This window comes from Drosophila virilis, chromosome 4, assembly GCF_030788295.1.
Source record: "Drosophila virilis strain 15010-1051.87 chromosome 4, Dvir_AGI_RSII-ME, whole genome shotgun sequence".
NCBI classification, from domain to species: domain Eukaryota; kingdom Metazoa; phylum Arthropoda; class Insecta; order Diptera; family Drosophilidae; genus Drosophila; species Drosophila virilis.
Window position 1 is genome coordinate 18,026,154 of NC_091546.1, and position 21,948 is coordinate 18,048,101.

General features: G+C 43.9%; 3 protein-coding genes across 6 annotated transcripts; 2 read left to right on the top strand and 1 right to left on the bottom strand.

Moving 5' to 3' along the window:
• Positions 1–5,602: 5,602 nt before the first annotated feature.
• Positions 5,603–11,029, top strand: LOC26530524 (RNA polymerase-associated protein Rtf1). 3 transcript variants are annotated; one of them, XR_011416663.1, is made up of 5 exons: positions 5,603–5,775; positions 5,893–5,971; positions 6,034–7,722; positions 8,301–8,657; positions 10,621–11,029. XR_011416663.1 is itself a non-coding variant. In XM_015173335.3 (3 exons), exons 2-3 carry the CDS (start codon positions 6,054–6,056, stop codon positions 8,360–8,362), a joined length of 1,731 nt encoding a protein of 576 aa, XP_015028821.1. In that variant the 5' UTR covers positions 5,603–5,971; positions 6,034–6,053; the 3' UTR covers positions 8,363–8,442. The 3 variants fall into 3 exon arrangements, 1 of the variants encoding a protein (XP_015028821.1); XR_011416664.1 differs by having other exon boundaries at positions 5,896–5,971; XM_015173335.3 differs by lacking the exon at positions 10,621–11,029 and having other exon boundaries at positions 5,603–5,971; positions 8,301–8,442.
• A 3,843-nt stretch (positions 11,030–14,872) lies between these two features.
• LOC6628746 (DNA topoisomerase 1) lies at positions 14,873–16,953 on the bottom strand. Of its 2 annotated transcripts, none has more exons than XM_032437741.2 (2): positions 16,842–16,953; positions 14,873–16,692 (listed from the first exon to the last, which is right to left on the bottom strand). In XM_032437741.2, exon 2 carries the CDS (start codon positions 16,615–16,617, stop codon positions 14,944–14,946), a length of 1,674 nt encoding a protein of 557 aa, XP_032293632.1. In that variant the 5' UTR covers positions 16,618–16,692; positions 16,842–16,953; the 3' UTR covers positions 14,873–14,943. The 2 variants fall into 2 exon arrangements, with proteins under 2 accessions (XP_032293632.1, XP_032293631.1); XM_032437740.2 differs by having other exon boundaries at positions 16,800–16,930.
• A 57-nt stretch (positions 16,954–17,010) lies between these two features.
• ttm3 (tiny tim 3) lies at positions 17,011–18,249 on the top strand. Its single transcript, XM_002051525.4, has one exon. The coding sequence runs from the start codon at positions 17,020–17,022 to the stop codon at positions 18,082–18,084; it is 1,065 nt and encodes a 354-aa protein (XP_002051561.1). The 5' UTR covers positions 17,011–17,019; the 3' UTR covers positions 18,085–18,249.
• The last annotated feature ends 3,699 nt before the right edge of the window (positions 18,250–21,948 follow it).

The window sequence follows — 21,948 nt, forward strand, 5'->3', positions numbered from 1 at the left end:
AACTATGAAATCGGTCTTAGCCACGAAAGCGTTCCGTTAGTGAGAGAATATCCCCTAGTCAGTTGGGAATTCCTGATAAGAGCACTTTTATTTTATTTTTTGTTATTTTTATCATTAATAATTATTGTTAATACTATTATTCTTAACGAGATGTCTCAAGCTGTCTGATTTTGCTAATTAAAAAATTGCGAATTATTGCAGCTTGTGTGCTGCATATAAAAGCAGCTTAGGTTTAAATATCGTCTAGGTAATAATGAGCTGCAGTACGTTTATCTTTAAGTATTGTAAGCCCTGTCGACGTTTTCGAGTTGCCTGCTCCGCTTAACGCAAAAGGTTTAATTCAGCCTCAGCTGAAAAATGCATAAATACCGTTTTAATTAGAAAATTAGCTGGAAATATGCAGCTCACGTTAATCGCGGCACTGCCTCCACTGCAAACATGAAATTGGAGCCTGCCTTGGCGATGCGGATTCATAGTCGAGGCGAGGCTGGGAGTCGGAGCCGGGTCGAGCGTTGGAAACAAAGCTCATGCAATATCCAAGAGACGCGACAACAACTGAAACCCAACTGACTGCTGCATCCTTTCCATTCACTGCCGCAGTCGCCGCCCCTCCCTGCCAGGCTGCTGGCCTCATTCTCGTCCTGACATTCGAAAATCATTGCGACACTCGCTACGGCTACGGCTACGGCTCCAGCTCCGGGGAGTTCGACTCTGCTGTTTGTTGCGACAAATGCCGTTATAATTATTTATACCGTAAGCACATTTTATGGTGTCGCAATTTTAAAATGCAATTAGACGCGCAACTCTATGAAAAAGCCAACACAGTAGCACCAAAACAGCCAAAATACGCTGCAAGCGAGAGTGCCAAGTCTCCGAAATACCCTAGTATTAATGGACTCGGGAATGGTGTAGTATTAATGGACTTAATGGAAAGTCCAACAACTAAAGAGAGTTCAAACTTGTCCAAAATGAATAACTTACAACTGAAGTATGTTCAGTTAAAGAGATTTAAAACAAATCTAAAAATTAGCTGTCTTAGTTGTGTCTCCAAAATTAGAAGTTAGTTCAGTTAGTTTCTCCAAAATGTCAGATCTGATATAAAAATAGCTCTATTAAAGCCCAACTTCAAAGTAAGATGTCTACAATTCAAATATTGAAACCGAAATTCTGTAATTAGCTCGCTCCACTGCGCATAACATACCCGCTTACACTCCAAACTACACGGTATTAAAAGGCATTGAAATAACATACAAATAGGACAATGCTCGTTACGAGCACAGACAACTGTAATTCTTAATGGGGTTTTGTCATTTCAGCATCGTGCCCAAAATTTTATGCAAACATCATCGCGCTTATGCCTCAGTCCCCAGTACACATTCCCCCCAACGCCAAAGGGAAGCCCGTGCTCAGCTCACCTGGCTTATTAGTTTTTTGGGACTTATTGAACAGCCGCGCGCCTTGCGCTATGCAATATAAAATTTCTCGAGTCGAGCGTGGCGAATCCGACGCAAAACTGAAAACAGAAGAATGGAACGGAACAGCTGCTGTCATATTTTCATATTACAAAAAACACACTCATATTTTGCAATTTCCTTATTTAGTAAAGCGCCTTCACTTATGCTCGCACATATTTATATATATTGCATATATATATTTACTTACCCGACTTCAGATTTCTTGTATTACTCGGACCAGTTCTCAGCTCTGCTGTCATAATGAAAAGTTTTGCTGAGTAAATTTGCATAAAACTTGGCTCACATATGGAGAGATTGACATAAAGGAAATATGCGCCAACTGGTGAGGCCGGTTCAATTTTTATTACGAGTATCTCCATCATTAGGCATATGCTTGGGAGCATATGTTTAATAAACCGAATATTAGTTAGAAATGCTTCTAATTCAGAAACAATTGCACAAGCTCAAGTATTAAATAGTTTCGCACTGCCTGATAGTTTCCATTTACCTCAATAAATATGCAGGTATATTTTAACATATTTACAATTATTAAATTTGTATTTTAACCCAAGCATAATATATTGATATATGCATGTGCATATTAGGAATATTATAAATATTATCTTCAAGTATATCTTGCATTATTAGTAGGCAGTCGAGCTGGAAAGCTCGTAGCAAGTTTTATGAATGGGTTTTCAGTTTTTTAGCTTTCTTTAAGCAATCCAAAGACAAAGAAATTCTTTCTTTTTGTTCAAACATAATATTCCATTGCACTATCGCATTATCGGCTGCGGTCGTAAACTATTTGCAGCAATTATCTTGGAAAGTTCGTTCGATGCCTTTGGGGAAATATGCGGCGAATTAATAGAAGTTTATAGAGCCAAGGAGCTCAGCACCCAAAGGGAGCGAAAGGAACTCTCGCCAAGTCGGCAACCCTTTGGCCCTTTTTCCGAATGAGTTTGGTAAGCGCAAGTTGCGCTTAATTTATAACGAGGATTACAATAAACAAACTAATCTATGGCAATAAACACTAAAAATCCCCCAAAGTGCTGGCCATCTAATACTCCTCTCGAGGGGCAGGGGAAGAGGACAGTCTGGCGGCGTATTGGGCATTGTCACCACTCTGCTCCCGGATGTGGCCATGGCCAGCGTCTTTTTATAAGTTAAATCGCAGCAATCCGCAATCCTTTCGCCTTTTAAATATGCCATTTCCGTTTCGAGATTATTTTTCGATATCGCAAACGTATGATTCCAGATGTTTACGAGTGCCCAGTGCCCAATGTGCAGTGACCAGCCGCTGGCTGCCGACCGCCGACTGCCGGTTGCCGGTTGCCCGACCAGCAGATTGGCATCGCGGTTCAGTTCCTAAGTGCGTGCTGTAACCCGGCCGAACCTTTTTTCTATTAACAATAAATTTGTACGATTTTTATTAGACCACAAGTAACTTGGGGGTACATTGATGTCACTTTGAGGGTATAAGTGAGAGTGAAACATTAACGAAGACAACTCCCAACTTCTTATGGGAAGAATTAAGACAATCGTCTTACAAGTGAATAAAATGTAATGCAGCACATCGAGCATACCGATTCGACGAGGGGTCTAGGGTATAAGTACACGAATACCGTTTATCAAAAAAAAAAAAAAGGGGGTGTGGATAAAAAATCAAAATAAAATAAAAAAAAATCCATCCTAAAGTTTAGTAAATTGCTTTAAAACGTGTTTTAAACAGTGTTCAGTGTTTACTAAAATTTGGAAAATATATTTTTGTAAGTGTATAATAAAAGTATAGGTAATCTCCATACTCCATACCTAGGCCATATGAATATTCTAGGCCAGAGCTGAGTAATAACTATATCGAACGAATACTCTTTCGTATAATCCGCTCTTAATTACTTAAATGTAGTGAAAATCTGGAAAGAAATTGCGATTGTCTTGCCATCAAAGCTGTATTAAATCAAAGGCGAAACTAATAGACAGGGGGAGTTCTGGATGCTAGGTGGAGAGACAGTTAAGTGGGACCAAAACAAATCGGCAGCAAACGGGATGCGCGTGATGCCCGAAAGGATGCCATTAAGGACAACGGTTGCAATCGTTAGTGAAGCCATTAGTTTGCAGCGCCAATATGCGAAAATCAAAAGCAAACACCCAAATGTGTCCAACTCGCAGGACAACCCCAAAAGTGTCCAGTGTACTCGTGTTTGTTGTATAATTGCAAGTGCGCAGCTTTGGAAAAATGCGAGATATAACATAAAATAACAAAAAAGCGGACAAACGGACTCGGGACTACGGACTGCGGACACCAAAATGTCCATCTACCACTAATGTGACCGGACTTGGGGACCGAGGCTGAGGCACAGACAGTGGGCAGTAAGGATATCACGACAATGGCCCGGCAAACGTAACAATAACAATAAAACAAAGGCCGCTGCCAATGTACACACGGGTAACAGAAAATAATTTCAAGGATATTATCCGAGTGCCGGGCGCTGCTGATGTCCCAGGCGCGATATGTGCACGGCAAGTAGTTGGGAGTCAGAAAAAGATTCACATCAACATAATGTCTACTTTACAATGTGGATAAAGTCGATGGGCCGGCCGGCCGCCCGGGCTGTACTCGAAGAAAACGAAATCACATCCATATTGAGGAAATAGCCATTCAGCCTTAGCCTGTCTCCCATTCGGACAACCCACCTGACACCAGTCTGCCCAAATGTCCTCTACTGTCCTGTCCAGGCCCGTCTGGCTGCTGCTGCTGCTGACCAACCCCCTTTGGTGCACATATAGTGGACGCTCGCACGCCACGATGCAATAAGTTACGGCTGGCGGCCATTACGCCGGCATCGGCACGGGCAATGGTGGCCGGGCCACAGGCACAGCCGGAGACAAATCCGAAATCCATACTCGTAAACAAATGCAACTAATCGCCGTTCATGTTGAACGTGTTCACGGCTAGGCAAACCTGAAATTGTGGCTTCACCAAATCGTTCTGCCCGCATCCAAGTGTATCTAGCGTCCAAGCACCAGCTCCAGCTTCGTATCCCAATGATCATTGTGCGAGCTTAGCTCTGATTCGGATTCTGATGGTTATCGCGTTCTATGGCACGACACGGGATACAGGTCAGTGACTGTTCCGCTTCGCATCAGCAATATTTTTGCTGCGTTTTCATTCCAGCATTCAGTTGTGCAAATTGTGAGAAACTCACGAAATATGCAATCAATTCATCTAATTATTAAATATATATCTATTATTGCTTGCATTATAGGACATAGTTATAAGCTATCTACCTAACAAATCCGAGATTACAGGAGCTAGTCTTGAGTGCTCTACTGGGAGATACCCCGAACTTAGCGACGAGCTGTTAGTGAAATCTTTATGTACACATATACATACACATATACATTAACATATACATACAGAATAGGTCACTCCTCTTGGAAAATGGAGTAAAAATTAAATATATATATATATATATATATATATAGATTAAATTTCTATGAGCCACATACAACACCCAAATGTATGTATATTCCAAACTGCAGAAGGTATCCGAAATGGAAATATTTGTTATCTGTGTATGGCATACTATGTAAAACTGGATCAAGACTATGTATAAAATGCAAAGATAGTTGGCTAATGAAATAACATATTTCTAAAACTTGTACTGTGTATGTATTTAGTTTATTAGTTGAAGAGATTGGCAAATGGGCAAATGGTCGCTCTGTTCTAGAATATATATATACTTTATGCAGTCGGAGATACTTCCTTTTGTATGTTAGATACATTTGCACAAAACAAAAATACCCCTTACACTCAGTTTCAATGGGCTCAGGGCATAATACATACAACCTTGACAGTAGTTTCTTATGTAAATCCAAAAATGCAATGAAAGAAAATCATGCTTTCGACAACCTAAAAAAAAATTTGTCTTCTTTAACCAAACTTGCCGTACGACTTTCCAGCTAAATGGATGGTATTTTGATAAAAAATGATGGAGAAATCAAGTAATTGGGAAAATATATGGAATTAGCTTGTAATGCGGTGCATTATTCGTGGGCGTTGCTTCATAATGGAAAATACATAAAATTGCTTGTGATAAGTAGGCTTTGAAATTGAAATTATTTTTTTTTCTTTTTTTTTTCAAGAAAATTCTATATTTTGTATGTGAACTGGAGTTTTCTATTAATTCATTCGGCTGAAAGCCATAGTAGCACAAACAGCTCAGATTGGTTGGTGGAAAAAAGTATTTTCTATATTTATTGTGGAGAGTGTTGCATGTTTGGAAAATCGTGTGGCCGCCGATTTGTTTTGTTTACAAAAAGTGTAAGTGCTAAAATTTGTGTGCTTATAAATAATTTAATATATATAATTGGCAAAATTGTGTGCCGAAAAATAAGTTTTAAAAATATTTTTAATATTTTAAAATTGCCTAAAAAAAAGAAGAAGAAATATATATATATTTTTTGCGACGCTTGCCGAATATTTATATTTACTTACGCCTGAATAAAGTTTGGAACAGGTAAGTAGCACAGTTTTTTGTATTTCTATACAAATTTATTTATTTATTATTTACGCCGGCAGCCGAAAAAAAAAAATTCCCCATGCTTAGTTTGAAAAGTCGAAAACGCCATTTGGTCTTTACCGAGGACCTGGAAGATGGCGAACTGCCCGATGTCGATGCCAGTGAATGCCACAGAGTGCATTCGATACAGACAATGCCCACGTTAAGCCAGTTCAGTGATGGCTACGACGACAACCTGATGGGCGACGCGGCGGACCGGGCCAGATTAGAGGCGCTCAGCGAGCTGGAGCGGGAGAGCGAGCTGTATGAGCGCAGCCTGAAGCGGGACGAGCTGCTATACAAGTGGGGCATCAAGTGCATACTGCTAGCGAAGGAGAAGCATGCCGGTGCCGTCGACAGGCCTAGTACTGAGCCGGACACCGCAGTCTCGCTCAAGGAGCGCTCCAGCACGCGGCGTCTGAATCCGGAGGCGCAGCGCGCGGCTGACAAGCGGCGCAGTGCAATCGATCGCCTGGTAGCGCAACGCAACAGTAAGAAAACAAAGGATGAGTACGAGTGCAAGCATATAACAGCAGAGGAGCCAGAGCAGGATCAGCACTTGGAGCAGGAACAGCAACAGGTGCAGGCACAGCCTCGGGAGCAGGAGCAGGAGCAGGCAAGAAGCGAGTCGCCCAAAAGTGCAGACGGAAAAAAGTTGAAGCTGAAGGCCAAAGACGTTTACTCGGACGAGTCCAGTGGCAGCACAGACGACGAGGATTACGTAGAGACCAGCAGTCCAGGCAGCGACCCAGAGACATTGGTCAGCACCTTACAGGACCTCAGCAAGGCGCTGCTCACACGCACCCAGCTGGAGAGCTTTTTGGACAAGCCCATCTTTGATCAGACTGTGGTCGGCTGCTTTGTGCGCATCAGCATTGGCGGCATTCCCACCAACCAGCCCGCCATCTATCGCCTGACGCGCATCGTGGCTGTGGAGCATATCGAACAGGAATATCTGGTGGGCAATCAGCGTACGAAGCGCGTGCTTCAGCTGCAGCATGGGATCCATCTGCGTAGCTTCCAAATGGATGCCGTCTCGAACCAGCCGGTGATTAACAGTGAGTTCATCTTCTGGCTGGAGGCATGCCAGCGCGATGCCCAGCCCTTGCCCAGCGTGAAGAGCATTGGCAAAAAGGAGAAGGACATCGAAAAGGCTACCAACTATGCCTTCACCGAGGGCGATGTCGAGCTGATGGTGCAGACAAAGCGACGCGCCGGACAGAAGCCGGTGAGCGCCGCCTATCGCAAGGTGTGCCTAATCATGGAGCGCGACATGGCTGTCGATAGCAATGACCTGGAGAAGGCCAACCTGCTGGAAAAGCAAATCAAACAGATTGACGAGCAGTCTCTCAGCGAGCATCAGCGTGAGAAGCGTGTCCAGTACATGAGCTCGAATGCCACAGCTCCGGCCAGGATGCCATCAACGGAGCAACCTGCCAAGGCCAAGTCGAAGAAATTTGACTGGCAGCAATATATGCGACGCAGATACAAAAAATTTGCCCATCTAAATCGCCTGCAAACCCAACAGGATCAAAGTCCAGTCAAGGAAGCGCCCAACATGAGCACAATCCCCGCTGAGCCCGCGGCCAAATCCGCGGCTACAGAGCCAGTCCAGGAGCAGGCCAAGGAAACAGCTGAGTCAAACATAGACATGTTGGATCTGTATGAGCTGCACAACTTTGAAGTTCACTTGGATGTCAGTAAATTAAGTGAGTAGTGAGACTGCAAGCCGAACACTTGGCTTAGATCTGCTGTTTTTATACCCTAGCAGAGGGTATTTTAATTTTGTCGAGACATCTCTGACCGCATAAAGTATATTCTTCATCAGTAATAACAGCCCAGTCGAAATAGCCATGTCCGTCTGTCCATCTATCGGTTTCTATCCGAACTGGATCGGAACGATCGGCCGAAAATAAAGTTGTATGGAAAACTTTTGGTTGTTTTAAGATATCTTAACCATACTCGGCATTAACTATTTTCCCCTGTGATTCTTAGTTACAGGTTGGATCTGCAAGGGTATTAAATCTACGGCGTCCCTTCTTTCTCATTATAGGTGCGAGACTCACGAAGCTTTGAAATGCGAAGCTTTTTTAAGATATCTTTTAGACCAATTCTTTCTAAAATGTTTTTCATACAAGAACTAAAATTTCGACATTCCCATGACTATGATTTTGTAGAGTTTCATTAAGTTAATTTTAAAAGCCGAGACCATTTCATTATCAGACTCTCTACAAGGGTTTAAGATTCGATGATATATAGTAAGTGCTTTTCTCGCTTAATTCTTTAGTGCAATTCAGTGAGATCTGTAAGGAGATCGAAGGAATAACTCTGGAGGCTGGTGCTCAATAGTTAAATAAGCAAACGCCCAGAATATCAGACAAGAACCGGCTGCAACATAATCACTTCGACCAGAAACAATTCACCAAACCAGAAATTAACACAGCCATCCCAACCGACTGCTCCACTTCCCGCTGCCCGTTGCCCGTCTGCCTGCCTGCCTGCCTGGTGGGCAATCACGAAAAATTGGGAATTTCAAACAGTGAACGCTTCTAATTGCCCAACCGTTGAGCCAACTAGTCTGAGGACCAGCCTGCCAGCCGGGCAGGACATCGATTGCCAAAAATATGAATACAGACTCATCCTGGTTGTTGTTGTTACCCCACGATTGACAGGATCTATCGTCGTATTGCTAACAGGGTCAGGAAGGAGCTGATTATCTCGAAAAGAAATGCCACAGACACCATGCTGGAGGAAGCAACGGCAGACGAGAGCTCCAAATTCGCGCTGTGGAAACTTAGCAGTCGATACAAGCGGCAAGCTGCGCCAAAGTTCCCCGTTCGACTTCCCGATGACACCTGGGCCAGATCACCAATGGACAGAGCCGAAGCCTTTGCCTGCAACTTGGAGGAGCGCTTCAAGCCGTTTGAGACCGCATCGCATGGAAGGATACAGCGAGTCGCGCAAATCCTGGAGGCGCCACTCCAAATGTCACTCCCTGTATCGCCAATCACCTTCCAAGAAGTAGAGCAGGAGATGAAGAGATTAAAAAGCAGCAAAGCCCCTGGGGAAGATCGGTTGGACAACCAGACAATCAAGCTACTGCCATACAAGGCGGTGCTTTTTCTCGTCGCCATTTTTAATGCAGCTCTTCGGCTAGGTTACTTTCCAGTGGCTTGGAAGAAGGCACATATAATCATGTTGCACAAGAGCGGAAAGCCCCCTAATCAACTGGGATCCTATCGCCCCATCAGCCTCCTGCCTGCCTTTGGTAAGATTCTGGAAAGGTGCATCCTCAGAAGGGTCCTGGATACCCCGGAAATAAAACGCTTGATCCCGAAGTTCCAGTTTGGGTTTCGACTCAAACACGGTACCCCTGAGCAACTACATCGGGTCACAAATTATATTTTGGACGGCTTTCACAGGAAAGAGTATGTGGTGGCAGCATACCTCGACATCCAAGAAGCCTTCGACCGGGTGTGGCACGCAGGACTCCTCTCCAAGATAAAGGACAAATTGAATCCGCAGCTATTTAGCACCATTGCGAGCTTCCTAACTGAGAGAACCTTTCAAGTGGTGCAGGATGGAGTAGCCTCTCAAACCAAACGCATAAAAGCGGGCGTTCCACAAGGCAGCGTCTTGGGTCCCACGCTATATAGCCTGTTTACACATGACATGCCCACAGCAAATGCAAGCAGACGGAATGATCGGCAGGACCTTCTGGTGGCCACGTTTGCTGACGACACGGCAATCCTTGCAAAAAACAAATGTGTGTACGTGGCAACTGACCTCTTGCAGGAATACCTCAAGCGATTTGAAAACTGGGCTTGTAGATGGAACATCGCAGTGAACCCTGGAAAGTGCGCCACGGTTACCCACACTCTACGCAAGGACTCATGCCCCGGACTTTTTCTTCATGGTGAGCTTCTAGAGCAATATCGTCAACACAAGTACCTAGGTGTCACTCTCGACAGACGACTTACATTTAGTAAGCACGTCTCTGCAGTAACGAGCAACATCAAATCTAAGATAAGGCGAATGAGCTGGCTCCTCAACTCCAAAAACAAACTCTCGCTCCGAAACAAGGTCCTAATCTACAAGGTAATCCTTGCCCCAGTGTGGCGTTACGGGCTTCAAGTTTACGGTATAGCTGCAAAAACACACCTGAACAAAATTCGCATCATTCAGGCCAAAACCCTGCGCAAAATAACTGGAGCCGAATGGTATATTCGCACACGCGACATCGCCAAGGACCTCAAGGTTCCAATGGTGGGCGACGTAGTCAACAGGCAAGCAGCGAGCTACTCAACAAAGCTCCACAACCATCCAAACATCCTGGCGAGGAGCCTGCTAAGGAGGCGAAGAAGAAGGCGACTGAAGAGGACCTACCCAACCGACCTAATCGATCGTTATGTATAGGTGACAAGCTTCGTTAATTACACCAAAATATGTTTCTGTAATCTGTTAACCTAATTGTATAACTAATTGTAAAACCACAATCATCGCTAAGCTAAGTTATTATGTCACTCTGATAAAAGTTGCTAACATAGAGTAACAGGATACCAGATTTCTTAATAAACAAAATATAAAAAAAAAAAAAAAAAAAAAAGGTTGTTGTTGTTGTTGTTGTGGTGGCACCGCGGCATGTCAACACTGTGTCCAGCTCATGTGCTGGCTGTGGGGGTTGGCGAACCGCTAGCTGGGGCTCCCAATTCCAATCAACCACAGCGGACACATCAACAATTCGTGCGCCGCCAAAAGCTTGTTCTAATCCAATCAAATCTCAAATGCGGTTGTTACCCAATTCGTTTGGGAAGCAACAACAGCGCAACAATACAATGGCAACAAATCCGTATTTATTGTGCAAAAATCTATTGATTTAACAATGGATCAAACTAAATATCATTATGAAAGATAACAAAATTCTTTTTTTATTAAACCAAAAAACGTTCGTTTACGCGTAAAAACGAATTTTTGTACATTTTTTAGCAATATGTTGTAAATATTATATTTATAATTTAGCTCCTTAAGTATATTGTATAATTCTGAAATTTAAAACAATTCTTTTTACAAACTTAATTTAATTGGTTTGACTTGGGAACGCTGGGAAAAGAGAAAGTTTTGTATTTCTATACAGATTAGTCTGATATTGATATCAATAATTTTTTTTCTCGTGTGTTGTGTAGTGTTGAGTAATTCCACCGTGCCCTATGGGCTTTCCCTATTAACAACTGTGTGTGTCCGGGCCCACAGCATTTATCTGGCCGTCGAATAGTGGTTTATGGGTTGGGAATTCGTTGACTCGCAATTGGCAGGAATGTCTATGGGAAAAAGTCGACTGTGTGTAAATGCCAGCAGATATTAGTAAATTAAAAATACACTTATTATGCATCAGTAGCAGGTTATGTCTGACCTAATGAATCATCCATTTTGGGCGACACTGCAATGAGAAGTGAAGCATATGTGACAGCCACTCACAAAGGGGGCTGGGAGCATCATTAATAATACAAATACAAGACTCATTCGTAGTACGTGCATCAAAATGCCGGCACTTTCATATTCTAGAAGCATGGCCTCCTTGGCATTGGTACATAAAATAGAATCGAATCATCTGAGACGATGGTCATAATTGAAGATATGTGGGGTCACATAGGTGACAATAAAATAAATGCCATTTACTGATGACTCATCAACATAATTTTTACGATTCGACCCCATTCAATGAACAAACAAATAAACCGAACAGAACTAACCTGGCTACCAGTTATTGCCAGGACATTGGAGGACTAGTTTGAGCGTGTCACGAAAGCATTTCGCATGCATTGACTTTTTATGGCAACCAGAGAGAGCAAAAGAGAAAGAGAGGGGGCGGGAGAGAATGGGAGAGTGTGGCCTCAACAAATAATGCGAAATCATTTAGTGGAACTTTCACAGCATTCAGGGACTCTCTCTCTCTTACTCTTTTCGTGAGTGCTGCGACTCCTCTGTCTCGAAAGTCATAAAAATCCGCACCAAATGAAATTCTCATCAAGTCGCCAGTTGGCACAATTTCATTTGGCGCTAAGCAACTGAACATGGCCAAAATGACCCAGACCCATACTGTGCGTGCGTGTGGTTGTGTGTGTGTGTGTGTGTGTGTGTGTGTGTGTGTGTGTGTGTGTGTGTGTGTGTGTGTGTGTGTGTGTGTGTGTGTGTGTGTGTGTGTGTGGATTCTGGACACGGAACCAAAGCTCCATCCTGGTCCTGGACAAACTCGGCAATCGCGCGTGACTAACGTAATCAGCTCACGTAACGCTGAATGAGATGAGATGAAATCAGCATACACTCAGACTGCATAAATAGCGAATTTATACGAAAACTGGATGCCCATGTCCGGGCCCCATTCCGGCAGCTGTGCCACATCATTCAATGGCGCCCGGGCAGGGCTTTTGTGGATCTGCAGCACGCGATAAAATCATTGTCATCCATTCCAATGCTCGATGTTGTTCTACAACAGAATTAACAAAATGGTCCACTTCAAGATCAACTAAATATTCTGATTAGCCTTTGGCATCGAACCTAAATTTGAAGCTGATTAAATTTCAGCTGATTTTATTTTTCAACTTTGAGATATTCATTGGCCGGGAAAAAATTTGGAATGTAACTGAACTCTCCTTTAGATTGGGAACCGTACCTTTCCAGTTTGTAGTGAAGGTTCTAATACAAATTCCTATGTATGTAAGCAGACCATGGTGCAGAGGCGACTAGCCTAACCTGAGTCAAAGATAATTTATGGATTACCTAAACCAGAAAGCTCTCTCGATTTTCTTTCAATAACCCAACTATTAATAAACGATGAAAACAATTTTAAATAATTCTAAGTTACCCAAAAACGTTTGAAACATTTTGAAATATACCCAAATTATATTTTCAAATTAAACTTACGAAACCCGTTTTGATTTTTTTTGTGCACTAATTTTTGTAGATATTTTATTAGAACAAATCGAATTTTCAATTAAGTTTCAAGACTAGTTCTTAAAACTAGACTTTTTATTGGGATATTTAGCAAAACACTCGAACGCTGCCTATTTGACTCTAGTTTGCATTATTGGTGATACCAACAATTGACCCATACGCCCAGCATAAAAAGCTATAGAGAATATACAAGAGTATACTGCGACATGGCAGTAAGAGAAAAAGGCAAACATCACGCATAAGTTTCATTTTATTTTGATTTTTACGACTGTCCGTGGCTGTGACAACAGTGCAGTGTCCCACCTGGATCACTTGGTAAATAACCAAGCGAAAGGCAACAAAAATCAAGAAAAAGTAGTCACCAAATGACCAGGATGTTCAAGGACTGCAATTGTGGAATGGGTGGGTTTGGGCTCGGGCTCGGGCTCGAGTTCGGGCTAGGGGTGGTTGTTGTGTCCGAACGGGAGCTAAAGCAGAGAAAATGCCTATTTACGAGCTCGCATGTGGCTGGACACATGGTAATCATATATTTTGGTCATATCTGTGGACCATAAAACCAGTGTCCTTATGTGCCTGTCAATGAGTTGTTTCATGACATTTATTTCGCTTGTTCCTCGCTCAGCTCAGCTCGGTTCAGTTTCGTTTGGTTTCTCCTTCGTGCGGCCTTTGGGTGTGCTGCGTGCAGATGGAAAATATTTTAGTGTCCATTTAATGTCCAATCTAAGATGAGCTCGTAACTTTTGATCGAATAAACGAGCAAACACACACACATACACACCATCCCCCTTTGGAGAAGGTAATACCTTTGCTCCATATATAAATATCCCAGTAGTTGGACGCTGGTCAAGGGGTTCGAGCGCGGCACGCAATCGTGTCTCCTGGGATAATACTTTAATTTTCTCACTGATGCGCTCTGAGTGATAAGTAGAAGTTATTTGCCAGCTATTTGGTTATTTTATTAGTGGATTTCTGGCCCGCTCCAAGCTGAGCACGCCTGGTGCAGTGCTTAATGGACAGCGCTTGGCGGGATTAGTTCAAGTTCTGGCTCCGTTCTCACTCATAAATATTTAATTAAAATCAAAATTAGTTTTTCTGCAACGCACAATTTTTCCTGCCGCGCCTCACTCACCTGGCCTGCTGGGGATTGGGTAATGAAAAGCCGCCTTCCTTGAGCTTCCATCAAGTGGCGGGTAAAATGTCACGCCTGGTTAACACAAATGTAAAACAGCTCCCAGCACAGTCAAGCTTTTTTGCAGGTTTCGTTAATAATTAATATCGCAACGCGCTTTCTGCTGCCTCCCAATATGCTGCCACATGTGGCTGCCCCAACCTGACGCAGCCTCCATCTCATTGCCATTTCGCTGGTGGCTTTCATCAGCGATTTAGGTGCTGGGCTCACGCAATTCTCGCTGCTTGCATAACCTTCGACCTGCAGGGCAACAACGACCTATAAAGTAGATTTACATGCGACGCCCCTGAGACCAAAGCGATGGCAACTGAAGTACGTGAGGAGTTGGTTTTTTTTCGGAGGGGTGTGAATCGACTTCAATTCAAGCGGCACCTTGCCACTGCATGTGTTGACAACTTGCGCGTAGAATTTGTACACGGATGGAATATTCTTTAAATGATTAATAAGACAAAGGCCGAAAAGAGCTTCAATTTTTATAGAAAATAACAAGTGATCAAATTAGTACCCATTTTTTGTTTAAGATATATTGCCAAACGAAGAAGGCAGAACCAAAAAGTTCTTGAAATATCTTAACAAAAAACCCGTTGACAGTTTAGTTTTGTTATAAATGGCATAAATGAAGGAGCTACGGGTTTCCAATAATATTTCGCGTACCCCCACCGAAATAAGTCCATCGATCATTAGTTTATCAATTTCATTTATTTAATTAGTTAGCAACACTTTGAACGCAAAGTGAAAAGCTAGCCTTAATTGTATATAAATATCAAATATAAACGTAATTTGAATCGATTCAAAAACTAAAGTGTTTGGTGGTACATTTCGTGGCCCAGATGAGTTTCTTGCGTATCGCCGAGCTCATGTAGATGGCAGATATGGGGATTTTGCAACGCAGGCACCAAGAAATGGTTATTCGTGGATCCAAATAGATGAGCGTAGCCTCAACGAGTGGCTTGGTGTGCAGGCTGATTGACTTGAGTAGGCGCTGCTCCTCGGTGCTGTTCCGGCGAGTTAACCTGAAGCTCTTCGGGGCGGGCAGCGGGGCAACATTCCGCTGGCGATTACTGCAAAAGCTGTGAACCTCTTTGAGTGCCTGATTGTAGGCTAGCAGCTGCACAGTGAGCGAGGCTTTACGTGGAACCTCTTTCAAGCGCTGCTCCAGCAACTGGGAGGCATTACAAATGCAAAATATGTGCGAGGTTAGGCCGTCCATCAGGTATTCGAGATGCTCATTCAGCAGCTGAGTTGTGAGCTCCTCGAGTACCAAATCATTCGGCTCTTTGCCGCTGACAAAGACCCTCAGATTGTAGAAGACCTCGGGCTGGACGCACACGCTCCTATACACACGTTGACGGTTCGACTTCCTGGCCTGCAATCGTACCACATTCTTTTTTCCAGCCAGACGCGGATGCAACTGCAGGTTCTCAACGCGTAGGTCGCATAATGTGACCTTATCCGGCTGCTCTGGGTCCTCGCAGGTCATGGCCAGCTGGTCGATGCAGTAGAGGGCCACACTGCGCTGCCGCACCAGCCACTGATCCGAAGACCAAAGCTGACGGTACTCGCGGCGAATGCTGGGCAGATGCTGCTGTAGTCGGCGCGCCGTTTCTAGCTGATTTCGAAGAGGCAAACGGTATCTTTTCGATTGATCGATACGGGCACGCACGTAATATGTGTTGCCCGAGACGAGATCATGCCAGGAGTACAACCAGCTGACACTGCGATCGTGCACCACCTGACGCCAGCGGTGTCCGGGTGGCGGCGCTGGCGGCTCCGCGTATTCATCACAATTAATCATAATATCTTCAGGCAGGACTCGTGGTCGGATCATGCCCATGGTCAGGCTGTAGCCTTTACGCGGACAGCACAGACCCGGCGGCTTGATACGAAATTGGTTGATCCGATGACGCTCTCCATCAATATAGCAATAGCCATAACGTTCGTCTTCTTCGAGTTCCTGCTGCGATCTGGCCTCTTGCTGTTCCTCCAGATACTGATGTATTTTCTGGAAATTGCACAGATCAAAGCTGGTGAAGTGAAGGCGCTGCTCAACGCTTAAACAGCTGCGAAAGTCTTTGAAAAAATTCTCATTGAACTCGGAAAGCTCCACGAACGGGGTGCCCAACACCTTGGCATAGAATGTGGCCACCTCCTCGGCCTGCTCCGTCAGCTCAATGGGGCAGTTATCGTAAAGGAAGTGCACATTCTCCGGCAGTCTCTCATAGGCGCCTGGAAACAGTGGCCCATTGTGCTCCAGTGTCTGCCACTTCACCTTGCTGGTTGACCCCTCGCAGCACTGAATTTGAACCGAGCTGCTGGATTGCCGCGGTCGCAAGCGGCTCAGCCAGCGGCTCTGTGTATTACGATACTCCGCGGGCACGAACCTGCAGCGTGCCCTTGCGAATCCGACTTGTGGTTTCTCAACTGCGTCTGATTCGGTAGTTGTTGGCAAAATATCGAAAAACATGTTTGCAGATTCTGTGCCAGCTATTAGTTTTATTGTAATATATATAAATCGATTTCATGGAAAGACTCCCAAAACCTGAAACATAAAGAGATGACTCGAAAAATATAACAAATATCTCACCAAGGCTTTTTAGGTTCGAGAAGCTGTGAATTTAGAGTTTGGTTCAAATCTCGGTTAGCCACCTTTCGATAAATATCAAAATATAAAATTTGTATAGCAATAACCAATGATTAACTGGTGGAAAATATACTCTCTGATTCTAATAATTAATGTTAATTATTTTTGACACATTTGTGGCCGACGAGAATTTGAATAGTTTCGTGTGTCAGATTAACATAAAACCCTGATAAATATGTTAACACATTCACAATTGTTTAAAATTTTGGTTATTTTGAATCGGGTATGATTAACTGTGCAGCATGGCTGCGACTGATCCAGCAACATGTTGGGACGAAGATCTGTTGCCCCTGGCCAGGCAAGAGGTTTATAAGCTGCAACCACTCAAGATCCATATTGAAAAACAAGCAAAAGATCGCCTCCAATATCATTCAGAAGATCAGTCAACGGACGATTGGTGACGAATGTTGTAAAGAAGACGATGCTCCGCTAAAGCGCAAACCACCAAAGCCGTCCAGGCCACGCTGGAAATGGCGCTTCGGCTACACCATTATCCTGGGCAGCCTCTTTGGCACAGTGCTGTGGGCCGTCTATGAGCTGGGCAGGCCCGAGCAGGATCAGTTCGGACGCAGTATCGAGGACGAGCTGAGCACGATGCCACTGATCCAGCAATACGTGCAGCGTATGTGGCGATCGCTGCATTACTACCAGAAGATGCTTCAGGAGCCGCTATCCACCAAGCTGCTGCCGGACGTAGTGCAGCATCCGTACATACAGCCACGCTACACGCTGGTCTTGGAGATGCGCGACGTGCTGGTACATCCGGACTGGACATACCAGACAGGCTGGCGCTTTAAAAAACGACCCGGTGTCGATCACTTTCTGCGCCAGGTCACCAATCACTTTGAGATAATTGTCTATACCGCCGAGCAGGGCATGACTGCGTTTCCCATTCTGGATGCTCTCGATCCAAACGGATATATACGGTATCGCCTGGTGCGTGGTGCCACCCAGCTGCTCGATGGGCATCATATCAAGAACCTAAACCGTCTCAATCGGAATCTACGTCGTGTGATTGTCGTCGATTGGGATCGTCGCGCCGTTCCACTGCATCCGGACAACATTTTTGCCATTTCTCGCTGGGTCGGCAACGATGACGATGTCCAGCTCTTCGATCTGGCCGCCTTTCTCGGACTCATTGCCGAGCACAAGATGGACGATGTACGAGAGGTTCTGCACTACTATCGCCAATTCGAGGATCCCATTGAACAGTTCAAGGAGAATCAGCGCAAGCTGCTTGAAATGAAACAGGAGAAGCCGGATACGGAACCCAATTGCCAGTTAAAATAAAATATTGATCGTGCACCTTCCCAAGTGTGCAGCTTAAGTGTATTTTTTTATATTTTTTAAATTTTTATATGGCGTTTTTAATTTTTTTTTTTATGCTCCTTAGAGCCAAATCGTTTTCATAATATTTAATAATTTGTCATAAAATAAACAATTAATGCGACTGTTGATGACGATCCTAAGTATCTACAACGGAAGTGTGGAGGATATTCTATTCATTAAAGAATATCTTCATTCGTGTTTTTTTTTAGAAAACTCCAAAATGGTTTTCGTGCAAATATCCGAGTAGGAGAATGATAGCCAATCGAACTTCCTGCTGCAGAAAATGGAGCTTTGTTAATATATTCCCTCTAGGCGCAATTTTCTCGTTTTTGTAGAGTTTAATGCGGAAATATGGACTCGAAATTTTTTCACAGTATTCGCCCTAACGAAGGCAAACTATTTCCACCCAATGTCTATTCGCATTGGAAAGATCACTTTTACTTTTGTGTGATAAGGGAAGACAAATTAAAACAGTTTACGGGCATACTTTGAGAGTTCAGAATTCAAAGGATCACCAAGTCCCATGAAAAGTATTCGTAAGCCGTAACACGGAGGATATAAACTCAGATGAGTCACAGTTAGTTTTGTTACATTCCTTGATCCCGGTGTAGACCAATCTCCCTGTGGTGAGGATCATATAATAACCCTCAAATATCTTATATAGACATAGGTCGAAATTTCCTACCCCCATTTAAGCAACAGCTCATTCTTTTAATTTCACAATTTTCCATTATACATTTTAATCGCTCTCTTGGATTAATCCTGTGCGCGTCCAACTCAGCTATTTTCATTGTGTTTAGATATTTGAAATGTCCACACCCAAGTTGAACTGAAAAATACCAATAAATACCGATTAAAAATACCAAAAACTGTGACACACTGTTCATTATGCAAATGTCGTAGGCTTAAAATTCACAAATTGCATTGATGCAACATCCAATGAGAGAGCTGCTCGAATCAGCCAAAGATGGGCAGCTGGGACAGCTGGGACGGCTGGATAGATGGACCAGAGCTTTGGTGTTATTATTTAAATGGCGCATTATCAGTGGCCAGCAGCGGGCTGGCCAGTCAGCTCGTCGAATTGTCATAAACAATCAAAATCCATTTAAAATTGTACATGCAATTTGGGCCGCACCTGACATGGCCAGCAGACAAGGGCGACAAGGGCGATGTGGACGGGCTGGGAATGGGGTTGCGTGGATGCGCAGGCAACGACACAGCATCAACGCCTCGTCAAGTGCGTGGGCGGGGCTGTGGAGCAGTTGGGCTTGAATTGTGGGCGGCACGGTCATTGGCAATTGGCAGTGCAGCTGCCTCCGCCACTTGTCAGCCCAGCGCCCGGGTCTGCGTCCAGTGTCCAGTGTCGATTGCGGCCATTTCCCGTGCATGTCCTGCCCGGACTGTGTATCGTTGATATGATAATTGGCATGAGGCAATAATCCACTTGGATACGTTTACGTTGACAATCGTTTATATCGCAATCAGTGTCATGCCGTCTGCGTCCTGGATTGTTTGTACCAACTGCTGCTGCTGCTGCTGCTGCTGCTGAGTCTCCATAAAGTATAATTTCCAGCCGTGCTCGTTGTCGACCTCAACGACGACATATTAAATAACAATGAACTGCAATTGCCCAGCGAGTTTCGTAATTCGTTTGTAATGCGTGCAGACGCACAGATTTGAGTAGCACTTGCTGTGGCATTTGTCCTGCGGTTCTGCCTGTTATCCCCACACACTCCACATGCTCCCCCCCTCCCCCCCCCGGACCCACCAATCTTGCCCCTTGCTGAGGCCCATTCTGTCAGGCTGTCTGTCTAGCCGGCTCCTTTGTGACATTGTTTTGTTTTATGTGCCCAACTGGCAATTGTCTCTCGTATTGCATATAATTTTTGATTTCAAGTTTTAACTCGTCGCCTCTTAAATTTAATCTCACTTTGCAAAACGTGTTCGATAGCGATACAAAGTCAATTGGCTTGCAAAAATGTATGATAAATTCACTCAAATGGAAATTTTAAATTGTTCCTTTACCAAGAATCGTATGCTTAAACCAATCATATGCTTAAACACTCTATATAAGGCCTCAATGGTTACTTTATTTACCTGTTTTTCAGTAATTGTAGTATAGTTTCTATTTAGGATCAGCTCTAAAAATGATGTGTCACTAATTAGGTTCAAGATTTCAACATATTCCCTGCCCTGATGTTCGATTCGTGAATCTAGTTTCCCCCCATCATGAGCTCAGGTTCGAATTTATCATTGGTTTGCCCTAAGGGCACGATTCGAACCCGCTTTCCAGCCTTGTTAAGTAATGTTGTCTAAGCTTATGTTGTTGTTTTTGAGAAAATTAACTGAGCCATTAAGTGATTAGTTCCGCCCAACGCCCGCTACTTTCCAACTTATAGAAGCTTTCAGGAGATGCTCGGATAAATTAACTGGCCTGTCAAGACATGTACCTAAAATTATAAAATATATAATTAAAATGTTTGACAGATCAGTTTAGCTAACTAATAACACAGGACAGGCAAAATCATAGAAGGGTTTCGCTCCATAAGGCCGCCATATAAAATCGTATTATAAGAAAATTCCGCACACATGGAACCAACATCCAACCCATGCGTGCATGGGTGACCATTTGGAGGACACTTTGCGATGCAAAAAGCTAAATTTATGCGCAAACCGCTGCGGCATGAGCTGAAGAGGAGTGGAGAGCAGGCAGGTCAGGAGTACATCCGGCTACAAGGAGCGGCACTTTCACGCTTGACCTCACTCACAGACGCGCAGCGGCAGCCTGCTTAGCCTCTTGACCACGGCCATATCCGAGTGTGTATGTGTGTGTATGTGTGTGGGTGGGTGGGTGTCCGCTTTTTATGAGCGACGACACCACTTGCGATGAAAGCATTTCCGCATCCGCCAGCGTTTCCGAGCCGAGTCGAGCCAAGCGAAGCGATGCCAGCGCCGAGCTGAGGCTCAAGCTCTACGGCCAAGCGAAGCCTCAGCGTGGAGTCCACTTTAATTTTTGTTTTGTTTATAATTTACGCGACACAACATCAATTAAGTGCTTGGCCGGAAAAGCGCATACCTGCACCTGAAAAAAGCACCCATAAATTGTCGCCCTAAAGTGGCGAACGCGTTCGCCCAACCATCCGCCTGCGCCGGCTTCCCGATCCGGTCACCTTTCCTGGTCCAACATCGCCACCAGTTGGTCCACCAGCTGCATTGCCTTGGCTTAAATAGCTGTTGCCATTTTATATGCGTGCTTTTTTATGCTATACACAAATCATTTTATGGACTGCACACGGTGGATTGTCCATAAGGTCGCGTATTTAAGAACTGAATTCGAAGCAGCAAAAAAGTATACAGGGAAATCTCCCTTTTCTGGCTTACACCATATATTTCAAGGCTTTCGAAATGTTTTCAAACTAACCAATTCAATTCTTACATGAAAGTGTTGCCGAAATTCTATATGGACTAAGAGAACCCCAATCATATAAATATTTACGTATTCCAATCAATCATATACAAATTTAATATTTGGCTAAAAATAATAGAAAACTGATAAAGCTTATTGCAGCTGGGGTCAAATTAGATGAGCCTTTAATTAAAACTTCCTTAGAAATAGGCAAGGAATTTTGATACTCTTACGTATTGTATCTTATCCCGACATGCATATAAAACCAATAGCAATAGCATACGCTTAAATGCCTGGCAAATGCTTCTTCATGGAAAATCAATTATCAACTTTCGTTTTTCGTTTTGTCCAACACTGGCTAGAGACAGCTGAGCGCCATGCTGCCTAATTGGAATTAACAGAAGAATTTATGGGGCAAG

Coding starts and splice junctions, on each gene's coding strand:
- LOC26530524 (XM_015173335.3), top strand. CDS start 6,054: ATGCTTAGTTTGAAAAGTCGAAAACGCCATTTGGTCTTTACCGAGGAC. Junction 7,723..8,300: donor CTTGGATGTCAGTAAATTAA/GTGAGTAGTGAG, acceptor TTAATTCTTTAG/TGCAATTCAGTGAGATCTGT.
- LOC6628746 (XM_032437741.2), bottom strand. CDS start 16,617: ATGTTTTTCGATATTTTGCCAACAACTACCGAATCAGACGCAGTTGAG.
- ttm3 (XM_002051525.4), top strand. CDS start 17,020: ATGATTAACTGTGCAGCATGGCTGCGACTGATCCAGCAACATGTTGGG.